General features: G+C 38.6%; 1 protein-coding gene across 6 annotated transcripts; it reads left to right on the forward strand.

Moving 5' to 3' along the window:
- The first annotated feature begins 4,182 nt into the window (after positions 1-4,182).
- Positions 4,183-14,058, forward strand: LOC139783887 (facilitated trehalose transporter Tret1-like). 6 transcript variants are annotated; one of them, XM_071723041.1, is made up of 8 exons: positions 4,183-4,280; positions 10,504-10,588; positions 10,694-10,799; positions 10,942-11,232; positions 11,529-11,787; positions 12,807-13,093; positions 13,265-13,707; positions 13,808-14,058. In XM_071723041.1, exons 3-8 carry the CDS (start codon positions 10,739-10,741, stop codon positions 13,892-13,894), a joined length of 1,428 nt encoding a protein of 475 aa, XP_071579142.1. In that variant the 5' UTR covers positions 4,183-4,280; positions 10,504-10,588; positions 10,694-10,738; the 3' UTR covers positions 13,895-14,058. The 6 variants fall into 6 exon arrangements, with proteins under 6 accessions (XP_071579142.1, XP_071579138.1, XP_071579141.1 ...); XM_071723037.1 differs by lacking the exon at positions 4,183-4,280 and adding an exon at positions 8,000-10,261; XM_071723040.1 differs by lacking the exon at positions 4,183-4,280 and adding an exon at positions 8,000-8,832.
- Positions 14,059-15,142: the final 1,084 nt, after the last annotated feature.

The following is a 15,142-nucleotide window of genomic DNA, read 5'->3' on the forward strand; positions in this document are numbered from 1 at the left end:
AGGCGCAGCCCAGCGCCGCGTTTAACCGCTTTATTATGCAAAATCTTTCGTTATCTCTCCCTCCCTTTTTTTTCCTATCTAAGTTCGGCCTCGCGTTACGCTCACTTCCTTCCGTCCGCTTCGCGCGATGATCGCCCTTAACATTACGCTAATCCCGCTGATACCCCGGAAATACACGCGGAAATGTATGTTTCGCTTAAACGTAACTTCCCGTAGGAAACTCCTCGCGAGCACCGAGTTGACTTCCCGAATTAATTATCCCACTTTCGTCGTCCGCAAGCTTCGTACAAGCGACAGACGGAGAAGGCCGACATTTGAAGCTGTAGAAATAATTACAGTGGCCTTCCATGAAAATTCGAAACTCCGCCCGACTGAAACCAACTGTTTCAGCGTCTCTCTGCCGCGACTGTTACAACGGAGTGTAACTCTTACATATCAAGAACCACGATATACCTAATCGACACTTGGCTTATCTCTTTGAAATTTACTCGAAGAAGCCAGCGCAAAGGAAAATTATTATAGTGGTAATTTCTAATGCCTGCCTAACAATAAAGTCCCTTTGTATTGCGTCGCAACGTTTCACCCGCTCGTCGACTCGATTAGCAAAGGTACTTACGATATCGTTCGAGGTAGAGAACAGTAGGAAGATAACAGCACATGCCGTTATCCCCGTGTACGTGGGTATACATGTCTGCTAATTAACAGTTGATCCTCCGGCGGTGCGATTGTGTGGCAATACTGTATTCCCGGATCTCCATCGGCTCAACTGGTGCCAGATGGTGAAAGATTTCACTTGTCACTTTGAGCAGGCGGAGCACATTTCTCGCGACGACTTCCGGTCGATCGGGAAAAGTTTTCAACGTCTTCGATGGCAAAAAAATCAGCAATACGTAGAAAGAATAAGCACGCGGCACGTAATCGTGAAACTTTCACGAGTTTTTCGCTGATCGGGTCAACGATCGATTCTTTCCAACGAGAAATCTTAGTAAATGGTCTTTGAAATATCGTTAATTCGATGTGGTCTCTTGATGTTCATAAACTTTGACACTTTATAAAACGTTCGAGTTACCTTTCCGTAAATGTACATCTCAGATTATCACCGTTGTGTAGAATTTAACGTAACGTGGATTTTAAATGCTTAAAAATACTGTCAGTTTTACATAAAGAACGTTGTTTTTTAGTTTTATAATTTTATTTTATTCTAGCTATTTCAATATTAGATGATAAATCAGTTCCCAATTGCGCGATGGACTAAGCGAATTATTTCATTTTCAAGGAAACAACGACGGTACACATATAACGCAATATCGTGATACGCAACAGACGTAAAATCTGCCGTTGAAAAAATCCGGTGAAATTCGCACGGGATGTTAGGTCTGCTCAAAGCTTCGAATTCATGCAGAATAACGCTGAATAACATTTGGCGAAAACGATTTCATCTAAATTATCTGCCAAGAGTATCCCCCATACACTCGAATTTGTTGCATCAATGGTAGCGGTTACGCAAATTTTCATGATTTGCCGGAAAAAATTTACTTGCCCAAATTAGAAATAAACTCAATTAAAAATAAATGAAGAAAAACGAGATAAAATTGAAATGCAAAAATGTCTCGAATTTTTTGCCGTTTATGTTCAACCAGATGCGTGTCAAACGATCGCGTAGAGCGAAAGTAACTGTTTGTCGGCGACGGTAAAAGACCGATTATGCAACAGCGAGCCGGAAATGCTTGCAGTCAAGTGCACACACGTCGGGCGTCACACGTGATGCGCGCGGTCGCGGGCGTCTGCATCCGACGCACGCAATCAATTTTCGGAGCTACGCACCTGTCAACAGGTTAATCTCTCTGCCATGCCGTGGCAAACGGTGGCAACTCTTTCTTTCTGCAACTCGCTAACATTGCGTTTGCGTTTGCGTTTAAGGGGCATTACCGATCCGATAGTTACCGCAAAACTTGACGCACCTCGAAACAAGCCCAGGAAACATTTCACCGAATCAATTTCATGCTGCATTATGTCGATAACAAAATTATTGTTAACTTTACGTTATGTTGTATCGACATAAACAAAAATCAATACTTGAACTTTAGAGAACTGTCCTGTGTTTTATTTAACTCTCGCATCGATTATTTACCGGAGTGTGTTTGTCATCTCAAGCGATTAGACTTGCGATTCCCGTAGGATATACCCAATATATATTCCTCGGAAAATTGATCGTGTCCTATCCCTCTTCACGACGCAATAACGTTAAACGTTCTCGGTTAACGAGTCACGTGAGATTGGCATTATTCTTGCGGACATTTAAGGGACGGCGGTAGAAGCGATTAATGTTTCTCGGCGCTACGTAACATTTTGCATAACGAGTAATTACGATGGCGGGATTGTATTTTTATTTACGATAGATTGTCAATGCGTTTCACAACGATGTCAACGATATTTTTATCACGTACTATCGGCGCATTATGCCTACGTTGTTCGATCGTTCAGTTCGCAATTTCGGCTGCGTTTAACATCGCCGGGACACGATCGTCGACACGTTCTAATTATGTAATTTCTATGGAAACAGTTCCAATTTCCATAATGAGCTTGCGAATGAAATTATCGGCCGTTACACTAACCGAGGGACCAACCGGAATTTGTGTGCATCTCCGCCGGTCTACAACAGTTCGAGAATGACGATTACGCTGAATGTGCCTTTCTACGGCTTGTTAGCATCACCTTGCAATCAATTACCAGATGAGTTCACCCGGAATTTTGAAGCAATAAAAACCACGCTTCGTACACATTTCCTCGTGAAACGTGCCGTTTCAGAGAGAAATTGAGCTCATTGTTGAAAACGTTAATTAGCCGATAATTACATGCACAATCACGGGTATAATCGAATATTGCTGCATTGTTTCTTAAATAAAAAGTCGATAATATATCTAAATTGCCGTTCTTCTCAGAGCGCGAATAAAATAAATATTCATAAGGTATTATCGTTAATGATCGTATAAAATAATACGTGCCCGTTAAAACTTTGCATCACTAAAATGTATTATTATAAAAGAGAAAAAAATTCAATAGTACGCGAGCTTTTCTTACAGTTTTCGCGAGGAACGAAACTCGACGCTACGAGGGCTCTCCGTTATCTTGTTCGTGTACTTACGAGTTAAGAAGAATCTCGAGTTGCCGGGGGAATTGCTATTTATCGTAATGAAAAACGCAGATGTACATGCAAAGAAAAACTGTAAAAGGGGAAAGAAATACTACTACCGATGAAGGAACGACTTACAAAGCCTTCGTTGTTGAAATTGTAATTTTGATCTGCGAAACGATGTCACGTTTCGCGCGTGCGTATGCAAAGTTATACGCATCGAACGACATAACGTAACGAAGTCGCAAGCAAAATTATCGATATTTACTGACTGCCAGACATTACATACAAAAACGGCAATGTATCAAGTAAAATCGAAGAGTAATTGAAACTAGTCAAAACAAAAATCCCGCGTTGCAAGCGCGAAGTCGTTGAAGAGTCTATTCGCATATTCAGCATATAGATTTAGCAGATTTTCTGACATTTTCCGGAGTATCATATCCAAAAGAAAGAATTACTTCGTAATTTTATTACGTATTTGAATCGTCGAACTATTAAGATGCGCTCCTCCCCTTTCCATCAATAAACAAATATTTTTTTCTGCAATTTTCGCACGCAAGCATGTATCACGATCGATAACGTAATGTTATATGTGATTGTATAATTAATGTCATTAACAGAAATAACAAATATCACGTGCTAATTTTTCTGGCACGACATATTTGCCACGCTTTTAAAACTGATAATACTTGAAACTTGGTATATGTTTAATACGCAGAAATTATCAAGTGTACAGTTTCTTTTCCCTATTATTTATTTAACTGAGGTTAAAATATTAAAATATTAAAACGTATAGACACAAGCGTTTGAGAGATTATCAGTTCACATATTATATTTCTCGTGAATTATAACAAACATCCTCTCGGAGAAATCGAGAGAATCCCTCGAATTCTCCACACCGATGACACTTGAATGACACGTGATTTTGAAAGCTTCCATCCATCACGTTAGTAATCACTCCCAGTTACACACAACGCATTCGCACAACGCTATTGCGCATAATCACTCGGCGATTCTTGAAAAATTCATTCACGAATTTTTGTTTGCAGGCTCGTTTGCGGAATAGCGTCTTTCGCGGAGATCATCCTGACGAGGAGGGAACGAATACGGAGAATTCACGCGCGAAATTGTGGGGCAACGACTGGCGGTAGGGTCGACGAGAGTTGCGAATCGAATCCACGGCACATCCCCGCGGCCCTGTCGTCGAGGACAAAGTCGCGGAGCCACCACCGATAACGAACGCGAGAGAGAGCTTCTCCGCATAAAGAAGTTTCGCGGAGGGGTGCGCGCACACGCTCGCGGCTCGCGGCTCGCGTTCACCCGCACGGAGCGGCTCTAACCCGCTGACTGCCGGAGTCGCCCCTTTTCCACCCGCCACGACCCGTCAGCCCCTAACCCGGAGGCTATCCCCTGGTCCCCGCGCGGTCGACCTACCGTCACCCACCTACCCAACCACCCCTGCGCCAGCACCGCCAGCACCCTACTACCATCACCTCAGCCGTCACCTTCGCGAAACCGCCGCTCTTCCCGCCGCCGGTGTCTATTACCGTGGTGATGTTGACCCGCTGCGCCTTTTGCTCGTGAAATCTCCCGACTTTTTGTTTCCTCCATTTTTTTTCTATTTTTCCCTTTCGTTGTATTTTCGTCAGATAAGTAAATCCTGTGAATATCGGTTTCCGATGTCGCCATACGGCACCAAAATTGAAGGATTACTAGGAAAAAGCCACATTTCTAATTTGAGAAAATTGAGGAACGGTTACGTTGAAATGGTGTTCGGTTACTAATTCATTCATCATTGTAAGGATCACGACGCGATAAATTGCTCACGCATATGCATGTGTAAAATATTCCGTGGCAGATATATATACCATTAAATCGAGCGATATTATAAAAGAGAATTACGTAATTTGGATTTAAACGCGCCTCGCTTTAAATAAGGAAGAAATATCGCAACGCGAAGATGTGAAAATGACTTTCAGCATCGAGTTCCCGTTTCTCTTATCGGCCGAGTCGAAGGCCTTTTCAACTCTCGAAGATCTTTCGAGAAAAAGAACGGATAGAGCCGACGGGGAACGGAATGGAAGAACTCGTCAGCCAATCTAATAGCTTTTTACGCCTTATTACTCATCGTTGCGCTCAACCGAATAGTGGTTGGAATAGGAAAATGCATGTAATACGTTCAGCCGAATACGAATAAACCGACCGAGATTCACCGGAAAGAATGTCGAGCAGTGTGGCAGCTAATACAGCGAAAGGAAATGCGTCTGTAAATCTCTGGAACTTTTAAAAGACAAGCATGATCCATCTTCAATTCGTTTGCACGCAGAAATGATTTGCTGACGCACGAAAAATTTTAGTAGACGCTATCGCGCGAATTCTGGAATGGAAAATCGTCAATCGTCTAGTTTAATTGGATGAATTTAGGATCAAAAGACAAATGCTTTTACCATGCATCGCGTAATTGATAGTATCATCCAACATACATTTTGTAAAAAATGTAACAATAATAGATTTTTTTGTCTTTTATATGTGAATTCAAAGAGTAAGCTTATGTCTATCAAATCTAATTTTCTATTTCCTTTCGACAATTTCAAAGAAATTAAGAATATTTGTTTAATATATTATATTTTCGTACATTTTAAATATAAAAAAAACACTTCCAAATAATTTTTAAACAAAATATCCTCGTTACATATCATGCTACTACTTAAAAAGCAACAAGAAAAAAAGAAGTTATATGAAAATTTAGACGTACTATATTCCTTTATTTCTGATCGTCTATTAAATTAGGAAGCTCTATTAAAAATTTCAAAATCGCGCGCGCTTATTACATTTATAAGAGAAAAGATAGATCTTACTGATTAGTATAATTAATGGAATGGAATGAAACTCGGCCGACGTGTGTTACATTAGCAACGCAGAAGTGGATGTGAATCAGGCAAAAGCGAGGAATCGCGCCTTCTGTGGTCCGTTTGATCATGATCGTTTGACGATGGCAGCAAAGAGACCTCGAGAACCACCCTGATGACAAGACAGACCGTCGGAAATAGGAGGAGCAGATGAAGAGAGGAGGAGAGTGATCTATGTTCGAGGAGAATCGTCGTACCAAGAAATCGGTACATCGGTAGCAATCGCTTTCTAATCAGTGCAGTTGTAATGACAAATTATATAATTATCTGAGTTACATAAAACGCTGCTTATCATTAATAATTTGCAAATATCATCGTTGGTATTAATTGAATATTATAGGGACCATCAACACATTACTGATGTGCCTCATTGACATGTAGATATGTAAAGTACAACCAACTGTAATTTGCACAAGTTAACATAGCCAATGATATAACATTAATTAAAAGATTTATTAAGTATACGTGTCAAAGACTATAGTTATTGGTCGTAATATTGGATGCACGATTCTTAATTAGATTTTTGCGGAACTAAATCCGACAGAAATTCGCGGACCTGATCAATGGACGCAACGCAACAATAACAGAGAAAAACAGATAACGGTAGAGATAAATTTCAACGCTCAGTTATCAACGTAAAGTACATAATGTCGTTATGTACTTTACGTTGATATTGACATAAAATTTTAATTACATCGTAAACGGAATTTAGTGTTTTATTTTCTGTGCGCTACCAAACTTCTGATATATGTATAAGGTGAATCAAGCGTTCACGACCATTTGTAATATAAATTCGCAAACTGTTTTTGAACAACATTTTGCCAATAATGTTGGCGGACCCTCGCCGAGTGGCGGTACTCTCCCTTAAATGATCTCTGTAATACGACCGCGTCGCGGTAGATTACAGGCAATTACACCCGTCGTTCAGACGAATCGTAGCTGCGTAGTTGGAGGTCGGCGCGGGTTATTTGGCGTCCCCGAGGGCAGTCCTGTGCAATCCAGGAACTTCAATATTTGGTATAGGTATACTCCTGTATACCATCGGGATAGTCTTCAAACCGGTTTCCCCGTGTGCGGCTTGATGACGTGCAAATTGGGTTACTCGCCCACGGGAATCGCATAATTGAATTTCGTCAGGTGTGCTTATTATCGATCGCACCTTCCAGTCGAACACCGCGCGATTGAATCGAGATTTTCGATGTCCGAGCGTGCCCGATCGCGCTATCCCCTCTCGCTCTCGAAACTCGAAACGCGATGAGTAGATCAATACGTCACGTTAGGACTACCACGTGCATTTGTTTGCGTAGAGAATTTGTACAAGCTTATCGTAGAACCCGTGGCAGCAATATGTTTACCAAATTTTCAATTTATTCCTGATCACTTTGATTAGTATTAATGTCATTAAAATATCGTCTAGAAATCATCGCTTTAAATAAACTAATTTACCTCAATCGTCATAAAAGACCAAAAAACTCGTATATTTTTAATAACTATTTAAAGGTTTGTAAAGTAAATATCGTCCTCTCCCATCGGCCTGCTAGCGCGCTACACGAGTCTCCACTTTGTAAGTTCCTTCTGCGCAGGAAGTCCCGTGTAATTCACCAGCGCTGCTTGTAGCAATATACCGCCTTCATCTACCTAGGAAACGTTCCTCTAGCTTGTTCGTACTCACAGGAAATATACTGTAGACGCGTTCGCTATATCTCCCTCTATCTCATAAGCAATAGCAGATAAATAAAATAAAAACTTTTCCTTGACCCGAGTTTACGTGACATATGACATTACCTCGTATAATTATACATATTTATTTGACATGCAAAAATGCAAATACGTAAACCCAAGTTCGTACATTTTTTTTATCGAACACGCGGTGAAGAAATGAGCGTGATATACATACAAACAAAACAAAAGCGTTGTATGTGCTGACGTTTATATGAGTTGCTGAATTGAAATTGCGATAAATAACGCAACAACTTTGATGCCGAGAATCAACAAACGCGATAAGCAAGTCGCCAGCTGTGGGCAGAATCGCATTTACTCAGACTTGCGAATCCAAGCGATAGCGAGACTTGCGCGATATAATAAAAATTGACTTAACGTACATTGGCTTACAGTCCCTAATTATACAATATAGTACAGCATAATGGACGTTTCACGAAAGTACCGGGTGACCGGATAACGACCATCCGCTTCCAAGCATGCGCGCAGCAGGGGAAGCCGAAGCGGGTGTCGTGGAAGGAAGAATGAAGTAGACGTGAAAGTAGCAGTGTCAGGAGTCATAAACTTATCAACTATAAATAATGTGATGTAAACAACAGAGCGCACTCCTCTCATTCGCTTCTGTCGCCCCGTCAGATAAAGAGAACCCACGCGACGCGACGAAATACTCCGCGGCACAAGAACCGGGAGTTCCGAGACTGGGTTTCGAAAGCTATTATCCTCCAGCCGTAAGAGACCAGGGAGGACGGCGGTACCCTTTCGTGTGACGTAACCCTATATTCCGTTCCATTTAAGTTAGCTCTCAGCTTCCACGTTTCGGCATCGCTCGCCTAACAACGCGTCCGGAAGATCGTCGTTCTCAGATTCGTGTCGCGAACGCAACAGTTTTCGCCTCCGTTGAATCGTCCAACACAAACCTGTTACCGATTTTAGTGACTAGGCATGTGGCTTAATACTTTTTATCAGCGAAACGTGAGTTCTTCTTGACGGTATGTATGACGAAGATAAATATGCGAACGGGGGAGATTTTTCGATCGATAAACAGAGATCAACTGTCCTCTCCTCTCGCAGGTAACAAATAACTGACAAAAGTCTTACGTCGATATCAAGTTGATTGTTGTGAATTATTGAATCCTAGAGAGAAAATGATATAAAAATTAAATTCTGAAGAGTGTGTGTGTGTGTGTGTGTGTGTTAAATAATATAAAAAAATGTAATTACTCTGGATTTAATAAAACTCAGTTAAAATTCAGATCATGTGACGTAATTCCACGTTGCTAAAAACATAAATAAAAAGTTTCCTCTTTTACGCAAGACGAGAGAACGGTATCTCTCACGGTTTACAGTGGATATGTATTAAATATTCACGTTACATAAGTAAGGCATTGTTCAAAGAAAAAACAAAAAAACTACTTTGTTACGTATTATACGTCGAAGAGCGCAACCAACCGTAAGGATACGAGGTTACCCGAGAAATTTATTTACGGCAATCATGCGGAACTAAATTTCACGGCGATATGCGATAGTTGGAATTAACGGTTTAGAGCTACGAATAATACTAGTGTCAAACATACGCAGTTGATCAAACATACGTCAGCAATATTTATAATGAAAAAATACTCAAACGTTGCACATAACGATTCACTGCTACGCGCAAATAGAGAATCGCCATTTTTCTATTACACTGGTATTTCATGTGTACTTAGCACTTACGATTGGTCTCCGAGCGATGCCATTAACAGCATCAATGTAACGTTATAAAGCCTGATAGCTTTTTTTTTGCAAGCCGTAAAAAATATCACAATATTTTTCTGAGTGTTCTTTTTGTTCGACACCATGACATTTTCGAATATTTCGTTACAAAGCTTTGCATTTCACTAAAACTGAAATTGCGTATTTTTTGATCAGATTTTAGAAAAATTTGACGATTTATGATTACGGTCGCGGTAGAAAAGTGACGAGAATATAAGTGAACAATAATATAATTATACATAAAATATCACGGTGTGAGAAAAATAAAGATTAAATTGATTTATATCATTTATAGGCGGTTAACGTCTATATATATACAAAATCAGTCACGTGCAATCGTGTTGCATAAAAAAGTGAGAACATAATACATTTAAACACAATTTGTGCAAATCGGGAAAATCTTGTGGCACTGTGAAACGATCAATGTAATTTTAAATATCAAAGGCACGTTTGTGTTTGTCTGAATTATAAAGTCAAAGCGGCGCTTTGCAGAACATGGTCTAGGAAAAATTACAAATCCATTATACGCGTCTTCGCCCCAACGCCAAATGTTCTTCTCATTAAATACCTAATCTATGTAAATACAGGTGTCTTATTTTAAATCCCTTTATCACACAGCAAACCACAGCGACGACTATTTATTCTCGGATCAAAGTTGTACTATCGACAGACGTCACAGACGACTCATCGCGAAATTGACGTATTCCATTGTCGAAAAATGATTTTTGCCGCCAAATAAATGAAAAATGTATGTCCATGCTGTAGCCCGAATGAAATAAACGAGTGCCGATGTGTGTGTGAATCCGATAAAGTGACAGTTCAAGCCGGAGATAACCGTAATTTCCTCGATATATAATAGACGTGTATCTGTGACCGAACAGATTTTCGAAATTTTCCGACACTTATTCTAAATGTTGCGTGTGCCTTCTAGTGATTTCTCAAATTCGCGTGTATTAAACACAATTATAGGTCTAATATTTTGTGCGCCAGGTCTATCGAATGTACTGATTCGCTGTCGGATAGAGAGAATTTCTGGACTCCCGATAGCCTCCTTCCTCCGATAGCCAATTAGCAGGTTCGAAAAATCCGTCATTTCCGACAAACGGACTATCGACTTAAGAATGAAAATAGTTGTAATCATATAAAATAACGCAATAACTATGTTTCTCATCTTCCCTAGTTGTATTCCTATCAGATACGCATGTAACAGTGTGGCGGATTAAAAATGGCAAAAATATTCGAAGCTCTATTTCGACTATGGCCTCAGTGGTTAGCAGCTCTAATAGGTCAGTTAATTCATCAAATTTAATCCAGTTTAAGGCAAGATTTGCATTTCAATACAAGATTGATTATATTCTCATGCACCTCGTATGTTTTCTACAAACTGACAAATTTGCTGTAATGATATAACAAAACATTGTGCCGTAGTAAGCCTATTGTCCATCAGTATTGGTATCGCACTCGGTTGGACATCGCCTTACTTGGCGCAACTGACCGGTGAGGATCCGCCGTTTCGCGTAACAGACGAAGAAGGATCCTGGATAGCCTCTCTATTACCTCTCGGACGCATCTTAGGTGCCGTCATCGGATCTCTCACTTTAGAATATGTCGGCAGCAAGATGTCTGTCCTGTTAACAGGACTGCCAATGATCCTCAGCTGGATTTGCATAATATGCGCCACTTCCCCCATATGGCTATACGTCTCGAGAATATTTTCAGGTAACAGCATCGATTATAACCGTTTTGCTATAGTTGCCAGCCGCATGTAGAATAAATCAATTCATCAATCATATCCTCCATGCTGCTCAATCCCGTTGCCTTCTAATTCTTAATGTTCTATTCACTCATTTCCAATCCGCATATTATCTTTTATTCTGCTGTTTAAATAACCGCTTACGATTTCACGTCCAATATATCTGATTCTTAGACTTAACTAATTGTAAGTAACTTACAATTGTAAGTTTTGGATTAATTAATCCAGAGCCATTCTAGTAAACATCTGTTGCATATATTAGGTGTATCAACGGGAATGATAACCAGCTGCTACCCACTTTATGTCGGTGAAATTTCGGCGCCATCGATCCGCGGGGCCTTGGTGTCTCTGATTATCAACGGATTTCCTATTGGCACACTCATCGGTAATATAATGGGTCCCAGTATGCCAATGATGTATTTCGGTATCATTAGCTTGATAATAACGCTATGCTACATGGCTATTTTTCCATTCTTGCCGCAATCGCCGTATTATTACGTACAACGCAATGACACTAAAAGGTGAATACGATCTTTTTATTTGTACATCAACTGCTTCACAAAATAGTTATTTAAAATTTGTATCAACCGACTATCAACTCTGTTATTTAATGAGCCATAATGGATCCCGTCTCAAATGGCGAACGTTTTTCCCCAACCCAATTGTACTTTTATTTAAGTAACTCAAAGTGACAAAAAAGAAGATTTGTTTAGAGTGACGGGTTTTGTTCAATGTATTTTTAATAATATACAAATATTTCAGTATATTCGTGTTAAATAATAGCACGGTATGTCATACGAATTCTCGATTGATTTAATGTATAAACTGCGCGCATTAAATAATTTATAGCGTATGCATATAAGCATATGTTTTATTAATGTACAAGGGTATCATTTACCATAATTGTTATGGATATTTCAAATGCTCTTAAAGAGAAGAGAAACGTCAGGAGAAGAATGTATTCCGAAAAGATAGTTCTATATTTTTACTGATAACTTCTTTCTTTCAAGTTCATATTCTGTTACCTCTCGTATATTTATCAATATTCTCTTAAATAAAACTATGCACTTTTTATAAAAATCAATATTTACGATGTTATACTACATAAAAGTAACAAATAGACCCTAAAAAAGTGTTTCATATCCCGAATATATATATATATATATATATATATATATATATATAAAATTAGGGATATCTATATATATATATGTTTCATTCTGATAAAATATTAGCTTTTCGATGAAAGCTCCTTAAATATACATTAAAAATAAATTAATTCACATAGACAGAAAAACAGTTGTATTTAATTTTCTATCATTTCAGGATTCATATTACGAAAAATATAAAAAGACGTAGAGAAATATAAGAGATATAGCAAGAAAAAAATATAATTGCAAGTGTATAAAGAATAAAATAATGATGATCATAGGATGATTATGATAATTGAGAAATATTTTGTATATATATATTCTGTATAATATAATTCTATATAATTGCCCATGTGTAATATATTTATGTATTATTATCATAATTTTAGAGCGGAACAAGCCATTCGATGGTATTATCGAAAACCGGATGTAAGAAGCGAACTAGAAACCGTGGAACAATTCGTGAAGTCAACGCATGCGATGACCATCAGAGAACGACTGGAGCAGTTACAAGAACCGAAGAACCGCCGCTCTTTCGTCATGATAATATTGCTATTCATGTTCATGCAACTCAGTGGACTAAACACTATTACATTTTACATGGAGATCATTGTGAGAAAGGCAATGGTCACGTCCATCACGCCTTCGACTGTTGTAATCATCATCAGTGCGATCTGTATGTTTGACTTCAATAATATCAATTATTATTTCCTCATTCTATACTATCTTATATTGATAGAAGTATCTTAACTATAATGTATACTAATTTTAAGCCGTTTATACTTAATTTTCCTTTATATCACCGGTAAACTCGCAAGATTTAAATTTTTGTCCAATTGTTATACAGGTATAATTGTCGGCTGGGCTGGCGCAATCGCCATCGATCGTTGTGGTCGCAGAATCTTGTTAGCAATCTCGTCCTTCAGCGTGATGGTCAGTATGATATTATTAGGTTTGCATTTCTTTCTACTGGACTACGACTACGATCCTGGTGATCTCGAGTGGCTGGTGATCTTGTCGTTAGTGTTGTTCGCGCTAGTATGTTTTGGATTCACACCAGTGCCAAGCACGATACTAAGCGAAATATTTCCGTCCAATCTGAAAAGCGTGGCTGGATTCGTCGGGAGCATCTCGTCGGCGATATTCGCATTCGTCGCCTCGAGGACGTATCAGCCGCTGGTAGATCTCACTAGCGAGAAGTACGTTTTCTGGATCTATGCAGTGATTATCATGATCAGCTTGATATATTCGCTCACCATGGTGCCAGAGACGAAAGGAAAAACGCTGCAGGTAACTCGATCCCATATTGCATATCATTACAGGGCATGGAAAGTATTATTTTGGGTTCGGCATAAATGTTGTATATTAATCATTGCCAATGTGTTAACAGGAAATTCAAGACATGTTGGCCGCGAGAAATGCCACTGGAAGGTTACAACAAGATATACGCGTTGAAACCGAAAATACTCGAACGTAGCAAATTTTTTAACTCATTCAGAGTATAATATAGTGATTAATTAATATTGTTATGAGAAGAATCCAGTTACAAAAGATATGTATCATATCTTTTTGTTAATACTGTACATAAAAATATGACTTATATAAAAAATTGTAAAAATAAATACTTACAATATAAAAATAGCTGGTTACAAACATCCTCCGAATAACTCAGTGACATTTAAGATTAAGTATAAATGATAATTTAGAATCGAAAATGGGAAATGATAAGATTGCCTGAGCGAAAATCGTGGATATTCAGGTAACTTAAATGGACCACTGTCATTTTAACTTTTCTTTGCAATAAAAAGTAAAAATATCAGTCAATAATCACATGATAAAATCTCAAGTTTAGTTTATAATAATTAAAACACAACATACAAGATGTTCACGGTATTCTTGCTTCTTACACATACACACCCGCGCACACACATAATAGAGATTTCGTAATACTTTATTAAAATTGTATTACTAATTCAAAACATGTATATTATTTATTTGTAATTAAAAAATGGGTCGTTTGTTATTGTATATTAAAAGAGTACACGATTTTCAGAATTACAATAATCGGTCAAAATTCAGCATTGAGTTAAAAGAGAAAAGACATGTGACATTACGTTTTTCATTTTTTCTTAAATTCAAAAATAAATTCTATGTGTGAACTCAAAACCAAAATTAAAAGAGATATTGATTGTTTCCTTGAATTATCTTCTTATATTCATAGTTTAGAAAATGGTTCTTATGTCTAGGACTCTAGGTAATACATTCGACAAGAAACGACGCGGTAGCCAAATATCTCAAAAATATATCCTTTCTATTATTTTTAAACACGTGAGGGCTGATTGGCTACCGCATTATCGGGCGAGGCCTGTTGTTATTCTCTCTGACGCATGTGTAAGAACCATAAGTTATTCAAGCAGCATTTTGCGTTACTCAATTTATATCATCCTGATGGCATCGACTGTTTCTCGTTTCCACTTCGAGAGAGTTTTATCCTTTATATATCCGTAAGTTATATAAATTTCTTTAACAATTTATTATCCTCCCCCCGTAAGAAACCAGGGAAATCGGTAGTATTCCTTCGTGTGAACCTATTTCGTTCCATTAGAGTTAGCTCTCAGCTTCCATGGTTTCGACGTTACTCGCGTAATGATGCGTCCCGAAAATGGCCATTCTAACAAGGAAAGGTCGTTTCTTGCAAAAGGCGTTGCTCAATGAAAGCATAATA

The sequence above is a fragment of the Temnothorax nylanderi genome, unplaced genomic scaffold, assembly GCF_030848795.1.
Source record: "Temnothorax nylanderi isolate EJ_2023f unplaced genomic scaffold, tnyl_v1.0 TNYL_tig0554_pilon, whole genome shotgun sequence".
NCBI classification, from domain to species: Eukaryota; Metazoa; Arthropoda; class Insecta; order Hymenoptera; family Formicidae; genus Temnothorax; species Temnothorax nylanderi.

Bases quoted from the DNA above. Each gene is read 5' to 3' on its own strand.
- LOC139783887 (XM_071723041.1), top strand. From the start codon at position 10,739: ATGGCAAAAATATTCGAAGCTCTATTTCGACTATGGCCTCAGTGGTTA. The intron at 11,788-12,806 runs GTGAATACGATC...TCATAATTTTAG, and splicing joins CAACGCAATGACACTAAAAG to AGCGGAACAAGCCATTCGAT. The intron at 13,094-13,264 runs GTATGTTTGACT...ATTGTTATACAG, and splicing joins AATCATCATCAGTGCGATCT to GTATAATTGTCGGCTGGGCT.